The following is a 19,937-nucleotide window of genomic DNA, read 5'->3' as shown; positions in this document are numbered from 1 at the left end:
GAAAAAATAAAATATGGGGGGAAAGGGGTCCAGGCCTCAGGAAGCCATGCTTTCTCAAGTAGCTGCTATAGTGGTTAAATCCTATATGTCGTTTTTTTTAGTCACCCGTCTTAAGTTTCTAAGGCAGCGGTGTTGTATGGAGAGGAATGACCCTTCAGAAGCAGGGGCCAGAGGCCAGGTTCTGGATGGGAGGCCTCCCCAGCCCGCTCCACTGCCTTATGGGATATAGTAACACCAGCCAGTCAAACCCAGGGTTTGTGTGCGGAGCTGTGTAGTGGTCATTCAGTTGATTTACACTTTGAAGCCCGTATAATCTAAAAGAAAGCTGCCTGTATCCAGTCAAATTATTGAAGCCTTGATTGTCAATGTCCAGTGATGAGGGTTTGTTACCCAATAATGTCCTTTTGGTGATGGGGTGTTAATACATCTTCAGTGGGCCTTTAATCAGAGGCCAGGACTTTCTGGTGGTTCAGACTCTCCATGCTAATACCCTGCGTAATACACTACTTTCCCCAACACAAACAGACACAGTGGTTATCCGTCATTTATGCAATTAACTAATTTCAAATGACTTTCTGCCCTTTGTGCTCCCACTTTATCAGGGGGCAGAAGTGAGTCTGTTCCCTTTCTCAGAAAAGCTGTTCCAACATGTCCTTGAGGTGAACTGCTTTGGAGTCTGAGGCCGGACATGCTAGTGGGAGGATTTGGGCTGAAAAGTGCATTTGTTTCTACTGCTGCTTGACCTTCGTTAATTGAGAGGCCCTGAGCCACTCCACTGACCAAGTCAGTCTGTGCCACTGCTGGCTTGGAAAACGCTCAGCTCTGAAGGATACCTGCATGCTCGCGCTGGTCGGTCTCATCTTGAGAGTGTTGTCTTCAGTTTTAAAGATGAGCCCAGCAGAGCAATGTTTTTCCTCGACCAAGGTTGGGTTGTCTCCCTGGGCCCAGAGGAGTCTCCTTGGGTGAGCTAAGGACAAGGCAGGGTGTCCCACAAAGGGCAGTCTTGAGTGACATTGACACATCCACTCTGTCCTCTGTAGTGAAGGGGTAGGTGGGTGTCAAGGATGGAACACACAAGAAGGTAGCTTTAGTTACTTGAGGGCCCAGGGCCGCAGCTCTGCAAAAATAAAGGTCTTGGATGCTTTTGGGTCACCGCTGGTACAACCAAAGGATGCCAGCCTTGTGCAGGTCCCTCCAAAGGGTGGCTTCCAGGGACAGGTCGTGGTTTGCGTAGAATATCAGTGGCTTCTTCATTCGATCGAAATAGTGGTCAGAAAATTTCTGGTAGTTGCTTGTGATGAATCCATAGGCGCTAACCTGGAGAAGGACAGTTAGCATTTGAGCTGCTATGAGAAGCAGCTCATTAGCATAATGAGCTGCTAGCATTTGAGAAGGCATTTACACAGGGCTTCCCTGGTGTAAAGGGCTTCCCTGGTGCTCAGATGGTAAAGAACGTGCCTGCAGTGTGGCCCCTGGAGGAGGGAATGGCAACCCAGTTCAGTATTTCCTGGAGAATCCCCATGGACAGAGGTTCCTGGTGGGCTACAGTCCATGGGGTTGCAGAGTCGGACACGACTGAGCGACTAAGCACAGTTTATAAAGTGGAAGGAACTTAGGCATAGCTGCCTTGTGTGGAGGTGAGAATAAACAACCGTTCTCACCCACGTTTTCATATCTGCACTGTGTTATTTCTGCACATTTTCTCACCCAACTCTAAGTGTAGATACTGTCCCTGTTTTACAAATGGGGAAATGGGCTCAGAAAGATAACCAAAACGTGTGTCCGCAGTCACAAGCTAATAAGTAGCTGGGCTGGGTTTTGAACTCTGGTTTGTGACACCAAAGCCATGATCATTATGCTCAAGATGGAGGCAGAAAGCCCCTTACCTCCCGTTTCCTGTTCTCATGGTGACTGCAGACAGGAGAGTCCTGTTTTAAACATGGAAAAGGGGGACCAGAGTCCAGTGGTGCTTGGCCTCCAGCTCTTGTGCCTGGGTCAACACTGCCTTTCCCTGAAAACTGATTCTCAGCCTCTGTCTCTGCAGCTCATGGGTACCACCCCAGCAAGAATTGGCTCATGGAGTGATTTCAGAGACTCCACGTGTGGAAGGATGCCCACCTCATTTTGAGAGTGTCCTCCCAAAACATGTCCCTACCCACTTTGGTTGAGATTTTGCTTTCACAAGAGCAGTTGGGTCGTATGTCCCTTAAACACCATGTGCAGCGTCTGCCCTGGGGCAGAGGGTGAAAGGACAAGCCCAGGGGAAGGTGGCCCTGGGGAGGAAGGCAAGACTGGGTCCGAAGGCTGTCCCCTACGGGACCGAGAGCACTTCCTCCACCCCATTCCCTAGACTAGGTGGCTCCTGCAGCTGGGGAGCCTTCTGCCACGGGATGGAGGCCCAGAGTCCCAGGTCTGGGCTAGCAGACCTCACGTAGAGGATCTCATGGATGGAATAAGGTTCCATTCACACCAGCTCTGCTGCTGTGGGCTCCTGAAAGAGCAGACCTCTTACCTGGTCACAGGTATGTAGAGCTGTCAGCAACATGAGGGCCCCAGTACTAGGCATGTATAGGTCTCCAAATTTTGTGTTAATCAACTTTGATTTCAGAAACCTGGAAGCAAAAAGAAGTGTCAAAACTCAAAGACTCCAGAGGAGTTCTTTGGTGGTCCAGTGGACATGGGTTCAATCCCTGGTCCAGGAAGATCCTACATGCTGAGGAGCAACTAAGCCGGTGTGCCTAGAGCCCGCACTCTGGAGAGGCCACCAAAATGAGAAGCCTGCACCCCACAGTGAAGAGCAGACCTTGTTCGCCACAACTAGAGAAAGCCTGTGCAGTAAAGAAAACCCAGGGCAGCCAAAAAACCCCAGGACTTTTGGTCTTGCACATTTGCTTGAGGGTTGTGCCATTACACCAACTCAGGCAGGTTGGGAAACAGCGAAATTTTCTGGCCCTTCTGCCCTCACCCATCTGCCATTTGGAGAAAGATGAATTATACACAAAAATCTTTGGTTCAAATAACACCTTAGGTAACAAGCAGTGAGGAGGAGGAACAGGCCCTCCTGAAGAAACATAGGTGAGACCCTTCCCTCTCTCCCTCTCTAGAAGCCTGAGTCCAGCCTAACTTGCTTTTCCTCTCTGCAACACCCTCCCGCACCACAACGTCTAGGGCATAGTTGGCGTAGTTATTTAACCTGACACCTAAATTTCACCTCCGGACTGGCCAAGCAGGAGCCACACATGAGGACAGAGGACACGTAGGTCCTGTGACTGGGCCACTAGTGAGATGGCGCACATGTGTGCAAGCACACGTACACGCTTTCAGACACCCAGATGGTCCCAAAGTGAGGCCGCAGTATGGTGACCACGAGCCTTGACCTCAGCCCTGGGTTCTCATCTAGGCCTTGCCAGGCAAACCACCCAGCTTCTCAGCCTGTTCATCTGTTGAGTGGTCTTCAGCTTGCCTCCCAGACTCCCCTGCCACCCCTGGCCTGCTCTGGGTCTTGGGGTGCTAGCCTGGGGCTGCATGCAGTAGGTTTCCCAGCTGCAGCACTGTCACCACTTAAGGCTGGACAGATGTGCGTTGCAGGGGCTGCCCTGTGTCTTGTAGGTGGTTCAGCAGCATCCCCGGCCTCTGCCCACTAGGGGCACTCAGGTCGCCTAGTGACAACCAAAACTTCAGACAGGACAGTGGACCAGCCTCCTGCTGAGAACCACTGATGGGTGGGATGGGGGTGGAGATCTGCAGGCAGGGGTTCCCTAGGCTCCTCCCAGGGTCCTCCTGTGTTTGGGCCTGAACGCTGGCTTCCACTAGTCCCCATACAGCCCCACACTTACAGTCCCTCTATGCCCAGCCTAAGCGTTCGTGAACATTTTTGGTAAGTAAGCCTGTTGGGTTTCCTGTCTACCTTGACTGATAGAACATCACCTCCATCAATGTATTTAACCTGGTGGCTCAGTGGTAAAGAATCCACCTGCCAATAACAAAAGACGGGTTCAATCTGGGTTCAGAAGGTCCCCTGGAGAAGGAAGTGGTAACCAACTCGAGTACTCTTTGTGGGAGATGCCATGGACAGAGAAGTCTGGGGGGCTACCATCCATGGGGTCGCAAAGAATGGGACAGGACTGAGGAACTAAACAACAAGTAAATGAAGCAGTGTAAGTGCTGCGGGGCAGGGAGTGGGGGCGGCCACGGTGGTCCTCGGCACATGGCCCAGCTTGGGGTTTCATCTTCAGGGGATAAAGCCAGTGCTGCCGGAGAAGGCAATGGTACCCCACTCCAGTACTCTTGCCTGGAAAATACCATGGACGGAGGAGCCTGGTGGGCTGCAGTGCATGGGGTCGCTAAAGAGTCAGAGGCGACTGAGCGACTTCACTTTCACTTTTCATTTTCATGCATTGGAGAAGGCAATGGCACCCCACTCCAGTGTTCTTGCCTGGAGAATCCCAGGGATGGTGGGCTGCCTTCTATGGGGTCGCCCAGAGTCGGACACAACTGAAGCGACTTGGCAGCAGCGGCAGCAGCCTGTAGGTGTGGGGCAAATGGTGGGGGTGGGCAGGGGAGTTGCTCCCAGCACCACCCCTGCCCGCACCTACCTCTCTGTCAGGTAGCTGATGAAGTCTGGATGGAGTAGCCTGAATTTGCTGGCAGAGGAGTCCAGTCCAAAATAGGTCTGAGGCCTAGGACCCACGATAGAAGTGAACAGAGCGGCCCGAGGCGTCGTACGACGGGTTGTGGAGTGAGGAGAGGTGAAAGGCGCTGGGGCGGTGGCGGTGGATGGACCGGTAGGGGCGGGGCTGGGAGTAGTAGCGGGAGAAGGGGGTGTAGAAGGTGGCTGGGAGCACCGTGGGCACCACGTGCGGCTTCCCGCCCACCAGGACCTCGGTGGGCGGGGTGTAGGAGAGGGAGGAGGGGGGCGTGAACAGGGCGGGGGGAGACGGGTAGGAGCAGCTGACCCGGGGGAGGTGCGGAGGGGGCGGGAGGAGAGGGAAGTACAGGGAGTCGGGGGGCTTGCGCGGGCGGTCCCGGGCCCGGCAGGGGAAGGAGCAGGGGAAGCACTGGTTCTGCGGGAGGGGCGAAGTAGGAGGCTGGAAGAAGGGGGCCTCTTTCATGAAGCGGGGCACGTAGGGGGCGATGTAGGACGGGATGCCCCGGATGGGCCCAAGCCCGAGCCCGATGTAGGAGGCTGAGGGTGCGGGGCTGTGGGCGGGGGACTTGGCGCCAGGTATGGGGGGAGTTTGGGAAGAGTTTCGGGAGAGGGATTTCAAGCCAGATTGAGAGGGAGATTTGGAGGCAGGTGGAGTGGCATTTTGGGAAGACCCCCGAGGCTGGACATGAGGGCTGGGGGTCAGGGAGGAGGCCCGGGAAGAGGGCTGTGAGGCATTTGGGGTGGCAGGGTGAGAGGGGGCACGGGAAGACCCCCGGGTGGGGGATGGTGAAGGAGCTGAGCCGCCAGAGCTGGCGTAGGGCTGCTGGTTGGTATGGTTGGATCTGGACTGGGAGGGGGACTGGGCAGGGGATGGATTAGGGGAATGGGAGGGGGAGCTCATTGGTGTTGGGGAGGCTTAATGTCCACCCGATGTCTTTGAGCCAGCCCCCCCCAACCCCCAGGAGCCAGTCCCGTCTGGGTCGCAAAGCCCACCCCCAGGAGCCGCTGCCAGGCGATTGTTGGGTCATCAGCAGGTTGGGGCGGGGCACAGGGCGGGGCTGGCGTAGCCGGCCTGGCCCCCGACGGCTTAACCCCTAAGGACGCCTCAGAAGGTGCTCTTTGAGGGTGGGTGAGATGTACCGGGGCCAGCCAGCGAGACAGGAGGGTCGGTCCTTGGCGGCCACAGGGGTTGGTGCAGATTTATGAGGACCCGACTCAGGGACAAGAAATTGTCTTCAGCACCACAGGGAGAAGGTTCAGATGAGGCCCGGACATGGTTCAAAAGAGCTGGACACGGGCCTGCTGCCCAGGAAGGTGGGGGAGGACAGACAGAGGGCCCTTTGTTCCCACTCTGCAGGACACTGGGCCCACGTCCCCTGCTCTCCCATTTCATGGGCAGTCTTGGGAGGGTGCCCGCCAAGGAGTGGCATGGGTCCTGGCCCTCACTCTTAGTCCCCAAACACAATGCACTCAACGAGACAGCAGGGACAGCTGCGGACAGGCCAGCTGGGTGGCTGGGTGGGTTATGGGGACCGCAGCTGAAGCTGAGGGGCCAGGCCTGCCGGCCCCCATTCCAAAAGGAGCCCCTTGAACCTGCAGCCCACCTGGTCAGGAGGGTCCCTGGGGACCAGCAGCATTACCTGGGCTTTCCCGAGGGTAGGAAAAAAAGAAGAGTTTACTCTTCTAATGCTCTGGTGGATTCTTGGGGCCTTTCTGGCCACCTTCAGCCACCTTTCCCATCTGACGGTGGACCCGGGACCAGTACCGTGCCCTATTTCCCTGCTTGGCTGCTCACCTGTCTCCTTTATCGGTGCCCTCGGGGACAGGCACACCCAGGATGGCGGATCTCAGCATCAGGTAGTCACGGATGTCCGAGGGGATGAAGATATAGCGCAGGTACTGTTGGGGCAACAGAGAAGCAGCCCCGGTGGGGACAAGACCACGGGGGCTTCCTGCTCCGAGTGGACCGCCCTCCGCCCGGTCCGGCCCCTGCCCGGGCAGGAGCCTCTCCTTTCTGAGTCTGTATTTTCCACTTTTGGGTGCCCTGTTCTTTCGGGTTCCACTGAGGGTTTCAGCACTCAGACCCGCTGATACTCTTCCCTTCAAGGAGCCGTGCTCAACTGCCATTCCCTTGAGTGTGGGCTGGACTGAGGGACTAAGAATTTTTCTAATGGATACGAAAAAGTGGGAGTAAGGAAGCGTGTGTGACCCCCTTGGAGAGGGGTTCATAAAAGACACTGGAGGAGCTTCCTTGCTCTCTGGGATCACTCGCTCTGGGTCAAGCTAGCTACCCCATCGGGGAGGCAGTGTATTAGCCTGCAGAGGGGCCCACATGGTGAGGGCTGTGAGGGAGCCATCTTCACCCTGGCCCAGGCGGGCCTTCTGATGACCGCGGCCCCTGTCAAGCCTGACTGTGACTACTGGGAGACCCTGAGCCAAAACCACTCCGATGAGGGACTTCTCTGGTCCACTGGTTAAAACTCCACCTTCCAATGCAGGAGTGCAAGTTCAATCCCTCGTCAGCAAACTAGGGTCCCACATGCTGCTGGTGTGTGTATGCTTAGTTGCTCAGTCGTGTCCAACTCTTTGCAACCCCGTTGGACTGTAGTCCGCCAGGCTCCTCTGGCCATGGGATTTCCCAGGCAAGAATACTGGAGTGGGTTGCCATTTCTTTCTCCAGGGGCTCTTTCCAACCCAGGGATTGAACCTGCATCTCCTGTGTCTCCTGAATTGCAAGTAGATTCTTTACTTGCTGAGTCATCTGGGAAGGGCATCCCTGATGGCCCAGACAGTAAAGAATCGGCCTGCAATGAGGGAGACCCAGCTTGGACTCTGGGTCAGGAAGATCCCTTGGAGAAGAGAAAGGCTACCCTCTGCAGTATTTTTGCCTGGAGAATTCCAAGGACAGAGGAGCCTGGTGGGGTACACCCCATGGGGTCGCAGAGAGTTGGACCACGTGACTGAGCAACTAACACTTTCATGCTGCCAGAGGAGGCTAAAAAAAAAGAAGTGGACAAAATCACTCTACTGAGCTGCTCCCAAATTCCTGACTCATGAAAACGGCAAGATAAGCAGTACTTGTTGTTTACAGCTATGAGGTTTGGGGGTCATTTGTCATGCAGTTATGGAAAACTCATACAGGTTCTTCCCAGGTAGCACTAATGGTAAAGAATTCACCTACCAATGCAGGAGACATAAGAGATGGGAGTTTGATCCCTGGTTCAGGAAGATGCCCTGGAGGCGGGCATGGCAACCCACTCTAGTATTCTTGTTTGGAGAATCCCATGGACAGAGGAGCCTGGAGGGCTACAGTACATAGGGTTGCACGGAGTTGGACACAACTGAATCGACTTAGCACACATGCATACAGGTTCTGTGGCTACACCAGAAATGAAACTGTGCTATCTTGTTTCATCATGAGCTAAAAGAGGCCTCAGAGCATGGATGCTGTAGCTTGGACACCCCTGACGTCCCTGGTAAGAGGAGGAAGCTGCTGAAAACTCAAACCAGCCCTATCAAGCACCACAGCACCCTTATCTTGGGACCTCCCCGCTGCATGTGGTAGCCAGCCTGCTCTAGAAGGGGAAAGAAAGTGAAAGTCGCTCCAGTCTTGTCTGCCTCTTTATGACCCCATAGACTATATGGTCCATGGAATTCTGAATTCTCCAGGCTGGAATACTGGAGTGAGTATTTCCTTTCTCCAGTGGATCTTCCTGACCAGGGAATCGAAGTGGGGTCTCCTGCATCACAGGTGGATTCTTTACCAACTGAGCTCTCAGGGAAGCCCTCTAGAAGGGGAAGCATGGTGTTAGAGCAGCTGGGTGTGGCTGAAAGAGCCTGGAGGCAGTAGACAGACTCAGGTTCCAGTTCTCAGGGGCTGCTGTGCTGAGTGTGTGTGGGGTTGGAATGGAGGAGACACTCAGCAAATACCCTCTGGCTGGCTGTGTGCTGCTGACCTCTGGGTCAGGGTGGTAGCAGGGGTTTGAGTCGGGCTCCACTGCCACTCTGCTGAACGAAGGGGCCCTGAGCCTTAGTGCCCTCACCAGTAAGAGGGGGCTGACGTGGCCTCTGTAAAGTGCCTGGCACTCCATAAGCCTTCAGTAAACATTAGTCATTCACGCTCCACTCCAGAGCTTTCCTGGTCCTGAGCTACAGGGCGCCCCATTACACAGGCCCTAGATCCTGGCGTACAACCTGTCCATCCGCTGGGCTGGGGCGTGGGAACCCCGTGGCCTGCCCTGTGGTGCGATGGGGGGCGGACAGGAAACAACGGTGCTGGCTGTCAGGGACCATGGTGCCCATCGGAGCCTCACCTGTCCCTGCGGCACAGAGGTGAAGCCCACGTTCGAGTAGGAGATGAGGGAGTTCTTCATTGTGTTCACAGTAAAACCGTAGAAGGAGATCTTGGTGCCCACGTCATTCTCGAAGCCTTTGATCACCGCACCGTTGAGTCTGGTCCAAACAGAGGCTCATCAGCCTGCTTGTGGCTACACGGTACTGCATGTTGACTTCCATCCCCAGGCTTCTGGCACTCGCTCTACCCACGGCAGCCCCAGTGCCCAGTCGCCAGCCCCATCCTGAAGCCGGGCACCTGAAGGATGCCCTGTGAAATGGGCGAAGCCAGCCCTGGCAGCTCCCTCCTCCTGGGTCCCCTGGGTTGACCACAGCCTCGTGCGTCTTCAGGGTCTGTCTGCCTAACACCCTTGTCCACGCCTGTGCGCCCGTCACAACTGCTGAGCTGCCTGAGGCCGCTGCTGCTCCATTAGCCCACGCCCTCACCTACGATGCTCCCCCCGGGGGGCTGGCTGGGGACCAGCTCTCCACCCAGCTCCTCTCCTACTTCCTCCCTGGCCCCTAGCCCACATACCTAAACACGTAGTCATGGGCATCGATGTTCTGACCCTGGCGGGAGCCGTTCAGAATGCCTCCGTTACCCACCACGGCACACCGGATGCAGCCAGGAAGCAGCTCCCGGGAGACGGCGAACAGCCTGGTGCTCTCCGAGCCGTTCAGGAGGCTGAGGGTGGAGGTGATGGCTGTGGGACAAGGTGGAGTGCTGTGAGGGGCACTGGGGCCTTCCCGAGAATTCCTGGCACCCGCACCTGCCTGAGGCCTGACACCAGGTCCCTCTCAAGAGGCACAGAAGGTGGAGGACAGGGAAATGTCCGTGGGAGCAGGACGCCTGCAAAGAGGGTGGTGGGGCGGGAGGGTTGGCTGTGGCCCCAGTTTTCTTGAGAACTCAGATAACCAGTCCTCCCAAGACTTTGCTTATTCCAAAAGGAAATAATTTGGGGCCTTCGGGGGTAGGGTGAGGGGCCGACTTAAAGTGGAAGGGGCTCTGGGTGGTCTCTCCCAAAAGCAGCCATCATTGGGCTGTTTGAGGGCTCACAACTGCTATCCTCAGCCACCTTTGCACACTGGCCATCTTTCATGCCAGGCCCCAGGAGGGCAAGAGCCACTGGTAGAGGGGTCGGGTGGGGCAGTAGCCAGGCCCCTCTCCTTGACCCTTGTAGAGGGTGCTTGTAGAGGCAGGGAGTCTCACAGCAGTGGAGGTGAGCCTTGAAGCCTGCCTGGGAGGAAGTGAGGAGAAAGGGGCACCGTGGCCCCAAAGCAGGAGGAATGGACTATTTAGGGCCAGAGGGCTGCAGGTTACCTTGGTGGGAGAGCCCCTGCCAGCCGTAGGGGGCTTTGTGCTGGCTCAGGCTGTCCCAGAGCTGCGGGGTGAAGAGGTCCCCCGACAGCAGCACTGGAGTGGAGAGGTTAAACAGATTCCGGAAGCGAGGGTGCCGCTGAACGGCAAGAGAAAGTGGATGTCGACAGAGCAGGTTCTGTGGGTGACAAGATAAGAGGGCTGTTTCTTTTTTTAATTTACTTATTTAGCCGCCTTGGGTCTTAGTTGCATCATGTAGGATCTTCGTGGTCAGTCCTCTCTAGGTGTGGCATGAGAGCTCTCCAGTGGCACTGTGGGCCTAGCTGCCCTGAGGTATGTGGGAATCCCACTTGCCCAGCCAGGAATGGAACCCACGTGCCCTACACTGCCAGGCGGATTCTTAACCACTGGACCCCAGTGTTAGTTGCTCAGTTCTGTCCCACTCTTTGTGACCCCATGGACTGTAGCCTGCCAGGCTCCTCTATCCATGGGATTCTCCAGGCAAGAATACTGGAGTGGTTGCCATTTCCTTCTCCTGGGTGGGATCTTCCCACACCCAGGGATCAAACTCACCAGGGAAGCCGAAGGACCCCCAGGGAAGTCCCCGAGGGCTGTTCTAGAAGGTAGGGTGGGTAGGAACCTTCCAGGGAGCCCGCATACCCCACAAGAGGGCTGGGAGGGAAGTGCTGCCCTTCCCCTCTCCAGCCTTGGGCCACCCCCTAGATGTGCCAGCCAAGCTGGCCTGTACGCAGTGGCCTGGTAGGGGTCAGAGAGCTTTCTGGATTTACCCTGCCCAGCCCTTCTCCCTGGATGCCACGTCTCTGGGGCCTGATGGCTCTGGCCTACTACTTTACCTCACACTTGGGGGGAACTTGAGGGCACTTTCCCACAAATGGGTAAGAGCTGCCTGCCCTGTATTGGAGGAGGTCCACCCCAGGCCTTGGAATCCATCAGCCTGGGTCCAAACCCTTGCCCTGGCCGTCCTTGCTGCAGTAGGGTTCACATGGAAAGGGCTACTGGGAAGATCTGTGATGTCTTTGACCAGCCGGTGCCTATTTTGAGTTGAATAATGTCCCCTCTCCCAATTTATGTCTGCCCCAAACCTCAGAATGTGACCTTATTTGGAAAGAGGGTCTTTGCAGATGTAATCAGTCAGGTGAGATTATACCGTAAGGTGGCTCAGCAGTAAAGGATCTGCCTGCAATGCAAAAAGGTGAAGGAGACGCGGGTTTGATCCTTGTGTTGGGAAGATCCCCTGGAGGAGGGCTAGGCAACACACTCCAGCCTGGAGAATCCCATGGACAGAGGAACCTGGTTGGCTACAGTCCATAGGGTTGCAAAGCGTCAGACACGACTGAAGTGACTGAGCCACACACATAAATGGAGTATAACTTCTAATGTACTAAGGTGGGCCCTAAATTCAATGACTGGTATCCTTATAAGAAGGCATGTGCTAGGCTTCCCGTGGTGGCTCAGGGGTAAAGAATCCACCTGCCAGTGCAGGAGACATGGATTCGATCCCCTGATCCGGGAAGATCCCACATGCCGTGGAGCAGTGAAGTCTGTGCTCCACAACTATTGAGCCTGTGCTCTAGAGCCCGGCAGCCACAACTACGGAGCCCATGGGCCGCAGTGGCTGAAGTGTGTACGCCCTAGAGTCTGTGTTCTGCCTCGAAGCCACCGCAACGAGAAGCCCGTGCACCGCAGCTAGAGAGTGGCCCTCGCTCACCACCACTAGAGGAGGGCCCATGCAGCAACGAAGACGCCGCACGGCCAAAAATAAATAAACAAAAATAAAATCATACAAAGAAGGCACGTGCTGATGGCGGGGGTCGGGGGCAGAGAGTGAGTGATGAAGCTGCAAGCCAGGGGACAGCTAGAGCCCCCATAAGCTGGAAGAGGCCAGGAGAGATTCTTCCCTGGAGACTTCAGAGGGCGGCTGGCCCTGCTGGATACCTGACTTCAGACTTCTGGCCTCTAGAACTGTGAGAGACTCCATTTCTCTTGTTTTAAGGCTCCCAAGTTGGTGGTCATTGGTGCCAGCAGCAAAGGAAGCCTTGCAGGGGCCTCCGCACGCAGGGGCCTCCGCACCCAGCGGCCTTGAAGGAGAGCACGCGTACCAGACAGGCCCCAGCCCCCCTCTACCCCCAGACCCCCGTGTTAGATTCCTGAGCAGCCCCGGTCTGGTCAGGGCTATTCTTCCACTGAAGGGGGTCTTGGTTAAGACGTTGGTTTCATCAAAGGACAACGTGGGAAAGAGTACAGTCATTTCTGCTGTTATGTGACATATGAATGCCTAAAAACCATCATGCAGAACCGCAACCCAAACCACAGGGCTTTTGGGAAAAGGGACTATGAGCAGCAGAAACTCAAAAAACTTGATCAGTGATGCATAAAATGAAGATAGAAGCAGTTTTACACACATTCACTGGTTAGGAAACATCTAGAAAAGTGAAAATGTTAGTCGCTCAGTTGTGTCCTACTCTTTGCAACCCCATGGACTGTAGCCCACCAGGCTCCTCTGTCCAGGGGATTCTCCAGGCAAGAATACTGGAGTGGGTAGCCATTACCTTCTCCAGGGGATCTTCCCGACCCAGGGACCAAACCCAGGTCTCCTGCATTGCAGTCAGATTCTTTACTGTCTGAGTCACCAGAGAAGCCCAAGAAATATATAAATAGTTCTCAAAATATGGCACTTGACCTTGGAAAAGAACTGACACATTCTTGGGGATGTGGGCTTCGGAAGGGTGGCAGTTTGGGAGTTATCGTGAAGTGGTGGGAAGCCGGTTATTAAACATGCGATGAAGCAGATGGCTGTCTGAAGTGTGCATGTGCGTGCCTTTTGGGTATTCCTACATGATTCCCTTTGGTGCAGTATGGTTTTCTGCATTTACCAGTGTTCTGGCTGACAAAATCACTGATAAACACACACGAAATTTGGGTTCTGCTCAACTTGTTTTACTCCCACAGCAATCTTTATGGACCAAATTCATGCTTTAAAAGCAAGCATTAAGCTGAACTGACTACATCAGTCTCACTCCTCTTCAGTTCATCATAGGGGTGTTTTCCAGGGTCTCCTTTACAAGGCTCCAAGAGAAAAATCTTCAGGTCTCCATATCCAGAAAGGCGCACTTTGCTTGGGCAGCTGGCTTGCTTTTATCTCATGGACAGGGTGGCAAGCTTTCCTTCTTTGCTGTTGTCACAGGGAAGCTCAGAGCCCATCTCTGACACCCTCTGGCATATTTTTCACGCACTTATCTGACATTGTCTAACTTTCTTACCTTTATTTTTCCTTTACCTACTTCTTCATTTTTTTTCCCCCATGTCATATATATCCAAAAGACAAAAGCTCAAATCTTTTTGTTTTTAAACCAGGTGAGGAAATATGTCAATTAGCATCAAGTAGGAGAAGGCAATGGCACCCCACTCCCGTACTCTTGCCTGGAAAATCCCATGGACGGAGGAGCCTGGAAGGTTGAAGTCCATAGGGTCGCTGAGGGTCGGACACGACTGAGCGACTTCACTGTCACTTTTCACTTTCCTGCATTGGAGAAGGAAATGGCAACCCACTCCAGTGTTCTTGCCTAGAGAATCCCAGGGATGGGGGAGCCTGGTGGGCTGCTGTCTATGAGATCGCACAGAGTCTGACACGACTGAAGCGACTTAGCAGCAGCAGCTCAAGGTGAAAGGACTTTAGGAAAAGTAAAGATGACCTGGCCAAGTGCTTTAAGACGCTTGAAGACTTTCTTTAGCCAGTCCGCCAAGTGTCCACCTGATCTCTGTTCTTGGGGCGGGGGGTGGGGGGGGTGGGGTCTCCATCACCTGCCGAGGGGAGCTCGCTCTGCCGCTTACAGCTTTGCAGTTGCTCAGTCTTGCATGTGGTGAGATCTTGCCCCCATGAGACCTCAGTTATCAAGTTCCAGTGTCTTGGGCATGAAAAACAACTCTTAAACCGGGACCAGGCCAGAACTACATAGTCATCATCCCGCTTGACTGCAGCCTGCACAGAGGGTGAGGGCATGTTGCTCGGGAGTTCAGACCCAGCCCGGGGGTCCAAGAGAGGCCTGAATCCCTGTGCCACCTCTTTTCCATGGGTAACCTGAGCAGGGTATCTCTGTGCCTCATTTTACTGCAAAAGCTGCCTCCCGACCTTGCCGACAGGTGTAAGTGAGAGAACGCAGGTAAAGTGCTTGAGATGGCCTGTAAGGCCACGGTCACTGTGCTCTGTGACAGAGCAGACAGGCCCCTGGGCTTGGTGTTTACTTCATGGTAAACAGTTTACAGGGCTTCTCAGGTGGTGCTAGTGGTAAAGAACTCACCTGCCAATGCAGGAGACGTAAGAGATGCGGGTTCGATCCCTGGGTGGGCAAGATCTCCTGGAGGAGGGCATGGCGACCCACTCCAGTATTCTTGCCTGGAGAATCCCATGGACAGAGGGCTACAGCCCATAGGGTTGCAAACAGTCTGACACGACTGAAGTGACTTAGCACGCATGCATGCTAACAGTTTAAATGTGAGTTTTACAGTAAAAAGACATTTTGAGGTGTAGAATGTAAAAGTCAGAGAACTTTTAAAGATAAATCAAGATTTGCAAGAACTTTTCTGCTGGTTATACCCCAGGGAGTAAAGATGGGGCCATGTTTCTCTGCTGTTGGGGTGCAGGGACCTCAGTGGTCAGGTCTAAAGAGCGCTGGCTGGCCCCTCAGTTCTGTGCTCCATTCCCTGGGTGGGGAGGGGGATGTAGCCGGGGTGGGAGGAGAGGAGGGAGGGGGGTTTCCAGAGAGCTCCCGCCCAGTAGGCTCGTAAGAATGGTCTCATTCCCATTTTTCTTTCCCCTTGTACCCCGCCACAGGGTGGCCCGCCACTGTACCTTTCGTGTCCTAGAATTCGGTGCCTTGGGTCCAAAGAAAGCTTGAGATGATGACGTGGTGTTCCTGGGGGAGAAGGCGGAAGTAAAGCCGGGGTCTGACCTGCCCCCGGAGCGTGCTCATCTGGTAACTCTGGAGGCTGATCGTCCATCAGGGTCTGATTTTTTTATTTTTTCCCCTATGCTCTGATTCTTGCTCATCTCTTTCTCTTTGGGCACAAAATATTATCACCTTATTATGTTCTGCCTAGCCCCTTGGCAAGTGGCTGAAATGTGGAATGTATGGGAACAGCGAGATGGTGGTTAAGACATGAAAATATAAAATAGGAAAGATTGCCAGCGGCCTGGGCTCGTGACCATCTAAGCGGTCTCCCTGTTAAGGCCCGCAAAACAGGTGTTAGATCCCGAGTGCCCTGGGCCCCCTTCACCTGGAGAAAGGGGTGGGGCCAAAGCCCGACACCGTGGGTTTGGGTTCCAGGATCTCTGGAAGCCACTGAACTTCTCAGAAGCTCAGTGTCTGTGTCTGTTCAGCAGGGATGATCATGCAGGTATGCAGATGGTCAGATTGAGACAGGCTGGGGCCTGGGACCCTTTGCTGCAGTGCTTGCACTTGGACAAACGTCTCCTTGAGCAACAAAATGCAAAATAAACTACAAGGGACTAAAAGTAACTGAGTACATGCGGTGGCTGGGGCAAATTATGAACAAGAGAGATACAGAAAGACCAAAATCTGAGCAGAAGCAGGTATGCACATTGACCTGGCACGTGGCACCACTAAGGGGGTGGGCGGGCCACCTAAGCCACCTCTCTGGCCTGACCCCCTGGACCCACCCCTACTGTCATCCTGTAGAAGGAACCAACTCACCGAGCCCCGCCCCACCCCCAGGGAGCAAGCAAGAAAAATTGGCATTGGGTTTCCTTCCCGTTGCCGCCCGCAGGGGCCCCAGTAAAGCCCTGCCTGCATTCTTGTCGGGAGCCTTCAAACAGAGTCTGTGTTATCTTATGTAAGAAGTGTCTTCTAAATATTAGCTATTGTTACCTAAAGGGCAAAGGGAAGGGACCCTGTGACAGCCTCAACGACACTGACCCTTCTGGAGGGAGGTAAGGGTCTAGGTTACTGCCCTACACCCACCTGCTAGGTGCTAGGTGGTCCCTGCACCAATGTGTGTGTGTGTGTGTGTGTGTGTGTGTGTGGCGCACACGCGCTTAGTTGTGTCTGACTCTTTGCGGCCCTATGGACTGTATGTAGCATATCAGGCTCCTCTGTCCATGGGATTTTCCAGGCAAGAATACTGGAGTGGGTTGCCATTTCCTTCTCCAGGGGATCTTCCTGACCCAGGAATCAAACCCGCAGCTCCTACAATAGCAGTAACTTTCTTTACCACTGAGCCACCTGGGCAGAGGGCAAACAGGAAGGAACAGGAGCCCCTATCCATTCAAGAGGGTAGTCAGGCTATTCCCAGACTCCTCCCACCTCCCCTACAACCCCGAGGGAGCAGGTGGGGAGGATCTGAGGTCAGCAGTTTCGAAGGAAACAAAGGCTTCCAGTGACTTGCTTCTAGGCACCAAGACCGTTTGAGCCACAAGGGCATCTGGACCCACCTGCCTTCAGGGTTTGTGAAAGACTTTGGAAGAGCAGGCCAGAAAAAGCAGGGCGATCCTATCCTCCACTCAACCCAGATCAGCCAACCACAAAACCCTGTAGCTCCTCTCAGAGGAGGAACTGGCACCGTGGTGCTCAGCGCAGGTGGCCTTCAGGAACCCCCAGGGAACTTTTGAAAAACACCAGAATTCTGATCGGTTGGTTCTGGGTCTCCGGTGATTCAACCCCCCTCCCCCCACTGCCATCCCTTCCTCCCCAGTGATTCTAACATGCCAGCCAGGCTTGGAATCTGACAGAGGAACTGCTGAATGCGTGGAATAGAAACAGGAGGGAGCCCTGAATCGCTCGGGTCTCAGGAAGGCCAGCTCCTCTCCAGAGCAACCCTTCTGCTCAAGAGACTCCCCCGACACCCCCCACCCCGGGAATCCAAAGGCTTTTAGACACCACCGTGGGAATAAGGCTTCTCCAAAGGCTCAGCGGTAAATGCAGGAGACAATGGGTTTGGTCAGGAAGATCCCCTGGAGGAGGAAATGGCAACCCACTCTAAAACAAGTCTAGAAATCCCAAGCCCAGGAACTACTGATTGGACCGATTCCACCCTCTAACCTGCAAGGAGAGCCTCATCTCCCATCTCCGGTGTGCCAGGCCTGGTCCCAGCACTCGGCTTCCCCTGGACTCCCCACCGTAGCCCGGGAGGGCTGCTTTTGATCCCCAGGTGAGGGAGGGTTACATAGCTTACTCGCCCTGCTCAGATTTCCATCCCACCTGCCCCTCTGCTTGTCCAGCTCCTAATGAGGCTGAGTCTGGACCTGGCCCCTGGGGTTTAGCTAAAATGCAAACATCACCAAAACATCAAGGATATGGACAAGTCGTACTAGATTTTTAAAACATGAAAAGTCTTTTAAAAAAGCTTTGTTGAGGTATAATGGATGTTCAGTCAACCTCATATTTATAGTGGTATTAGTTACTTTTGAAGGATGTTCAAATAAATGTGTTTCAAAACATCTTTACAGAAAACTGATACGGATCTCCTTTCTTAATACCCTCAGTTCTTTTCAGTCCTTTTCCTTATGCAATGTCTGACTCCAAGGAGGCAAAGTTAACTTCAGGTGTTGCCAGCTAGAACACCTTTGTTTCTAAAGGGAGGGGACACATAATCAATGGCAAGCGTGTTTCATATTGTTTTGTAACACTGGGTGCCCTTTGACTTTGTTTCCTGAATGTTTTTGGTTTTGTGTTTTAGTCGCGAAGTCCTGTCTGAGTGTCTGACTCTTTTGCGACTCCATGGACTATAGCCCGCCAGGCTCCTCTGTCCTTGGGATTTCCCAGGCAAGGATACTGGAGTGGGTTGCCATTTCCTTCTCCAGGGGATCTTCCTGACCCAGGGATTGAACCTGGGTCTCCTGCTTGGCAGGCAGATTCTCTACCACTGAGCCACCTGGAGAGCCCCATTCCTGAGAGCAGACATTAATTCTGACTTCATTCCCTTTAGTGAGGACTGTGTGGATCGAAAAGCACTGGGAAGGGAAAGCCAGGGCCCAGAGGCCTCTGCAGCAGACTGTAGGTACCCATGGGGCCTCACAAATCCAAACGCTGGGCACAGCTCGGTCCACCTTCCAGAAGTAAAGCTAAATCCCTTTTAAGGTTTCTTCAGTAACTGGAACCGTGACCTACCAAAGGCAGGCTCTCAGGTTTCTCCTCCTGGGGCACCAAATGAAAGGAAGGTGCCCAGGGTCAGGGGGAGCGGAGCGCAGCAGGAGCAGCTCAGGGAGGGAAACTTGGATGGAGCCCAAGGTGGGCCGCAGTCCACCTCTTCACCGGATCGCGCCCGGACGGGGCTTATCAAAATAAACAACGGAACAGAGCGGGAGGAGAGAAGCGAGCCGGGCGCGGGGAGGGCAGGGACCACAGCGAGCCGGAGAGGCGCGACCTGCCGCCGCCGGACTGAGGAGCCGCGCGCAACGCTGGATCTGGGAGACTTGGGTCCCCGCCCCCAAAGTAGAATCTGAGAAATGTGAGGTTAGCGAGGGACAATCCGTGGAAAGCCGGGACTGATTTTATCTGAATCCGATGTCCAAGCCAAAGTAGGACAGATGAAAGGGTTTCTAATTAGGGCCGGAGGGAAGTCAGCAGAAAGCTGTCGGGAGTGGATCTCCGGTGAGCAAGGGGCGAAGTTCCTCTTGGATACAGCAGCAGCTGTGGGACCCCCGGCAGCACGAGTTTAACGCCGGGGTGGAGGCTCTGGGTACAAAGGGCCGCAGCCCGAGTCCCCGCGTCCCCTGCACCCTCCGGACAGGTCCCGCGCGGCAGCTCCTACCTGGCTTCGGTTCGGGGCCCCAGGTGCAACTCCACCGCCGAGGAGTACAGGGCGACCAGGATCCCGGAGCAGACAGCCGCGAGCAGGAGCAGCGGCCAGAAGAGCCGGCCACGCTGGAGCCCCATGCAGCCTTGGCCCGAGGGCGTCCCGTGGGCAGCCGACCCGGGCGGAGAGGAGAGGCCCGGGTGCGCTGGGCTCGACTCCCGGAGTCGGCCGTCCGGCCCCGCCCGGCCCCGCCGCCCCTCCCCGCCCCGCCTTTCTTCCTCTGTCGGCTCCCGGCCTCCGGACGCCGCCGCACCCTTGGGGGCTGTGCGGCGGGTCCCGGAGGCGAGAGTGTCGCGCCGGCACCCAGAGCTGCCCGCGCCTCTCAGGCGCTACCCTCTGTCCTCCGGACTTGGACGGCCCAGCCCAGAGACGCCGCGAGCCGGTGTTGGGCAGGGCGCTTCCCGGTACCGTGAAGGGCGTGCGTGCGCGCGGTCCGGGGGTTCTGTGGGGCCGCGGGGCGCGGGGAGACGCCGCCACCTGCCGCCTGGGCCGCACACTGCGCCCTCGGGGGCCCCCTGGGCTCGCGGCTTCCCGGCACCCGAGGCTCGTGGGAGGGGCGGGGAGCATGCAGGGTTAAACCCCAACCGCTCAGACCCCGGCTGGAATTGGAGGGGGTGGGGCAGGGGGCCTGCCCGGGATGGGAAGGGCGGGAGAGCTGAGGTTGTCCGTCTCTCTAGTTTATTGACTGGCTAGAGCCCTCAGTCACTATGCGTCCCTGTTACAACCCCGGGGCAACCTGGAGATCTCAGCAGCCCAGAGACACCTGAAAGGTGTAGCAGAGGCTCAGGTGTCATCAGGAAGGCCCGG

General features: G+C 55.3%; 1 protein-coding gene and 1 long non-coding RNA gene across 8 annotated transcripts; one reads left to right on the top strand and one right to left on the bottom strand.

Annotated features, from left to right (window-relative positions):
- Positions 1-526: 526 nt before the first annotated feature.
- Positions 527-19,712, bottom strand: ST6GALNAC2 (ST6 N-acetylgalactosaminide alpha-2,6-sialyltransferase 2). Of its 6 annotated transcripts, none has more exons than XM_061392746.1 (9): positions 19,086-19,313; positions 15,169-15,232; positions 10,302-10,476; positions 9,516-9,684; positions 8,962-9,100; positions 6,444-6,547; positions 4,596-4,679; positions 2,513-2,612; positions 527-1,317 (listed from the first exon to the last, which is right to left on the bottom strand). In XM_061392746.1, the coding sequence occupies exons 1-9, from the start codon at positions 19,208-19,210 to the stop codon at positions 1,150-1,152; spliced, it is 1,128 nt and encodes a 375-aa protein (XP_061248730.1). In that variant the 5' UTR covers positions 19,211-19,313; the 3' UTR covers positions 527-1,149. The 6 variants fall into 6 exon arrangements, with proteins under 6 accessions (XP_061248730.1, XP_061248729.1, XP_061248726.1 ...); XM_061392745.1 differs by having other exon boundaries at positions 4,596-4,796; positions 19,086-19,296; XM_061392742.1 differs by lacking the exon at positions 15,169-15,232 and having other exon boundaries at positions 4,596-4,796; positions 19,086-19,712.
- Positions 4,973-15,499, top strand: LOC133232835 (uncharacterized). Of its 2 annotated transcripts, none has more exons than XR_009731487.1 (4): positions 4,973-5,773; positions 6,475-6,544; positions 9,033-9,142; positions 15,151-15,499. It is a non-coding gene; the product is annotated as an uncharacterized LOC133232835 (long non-coding RNA). The 2 variants fall into 2 exon arrangements; XR_009731486.1 differs by lacking the exon at positions 4,973-5,773 and adding an exon at positions 5,783-5,962.
- Positions 19,713-19,937: the final 225 nt, after the last annotated feature.

This window comes from Bos javanicus, chromosome 19 (genome assembly GCF_032452875.1).
Source record: "Bos javanicus breed banteng chromosome 19, ARS-OSU_banteng_1.0, whole genome shotgun sequence".
Lineage (NCBI taxonomy): Eukaryota > Metazoa > Chordata > Mammalia > Artiodactyla > Bovidae > Bos > Bos javanicus.
This window is presented reverse-complemented; position numbering and strand designations above follow the sequence as displayed.

Bases quoted from the DNA above. Each gene is read 5' to 3' on its own strand.
- ST6GALNAC2 (XM_061392742.1), bottom strand. From the start codon at position 19,697: ATGCTCCCCGCCCCTCCCACGAGCCTCGGGTGCCGGGAAGCCGCGAGC. The intron at 9,101-9,515 runs GTATGTGGGCTA...TGTTTGGACCAG, and splicing joins GCCCATGACTACGTGTTTAG to ACTCAACGGTGCGGTGATCA. The intron at 1,318-2,512 runs GTAAGAGGTCTG...GTCCTTCTCCAG, and splicing joins CTCTACATACCTGTGACCAG to GTTAGCGCCTATGGATTCAT.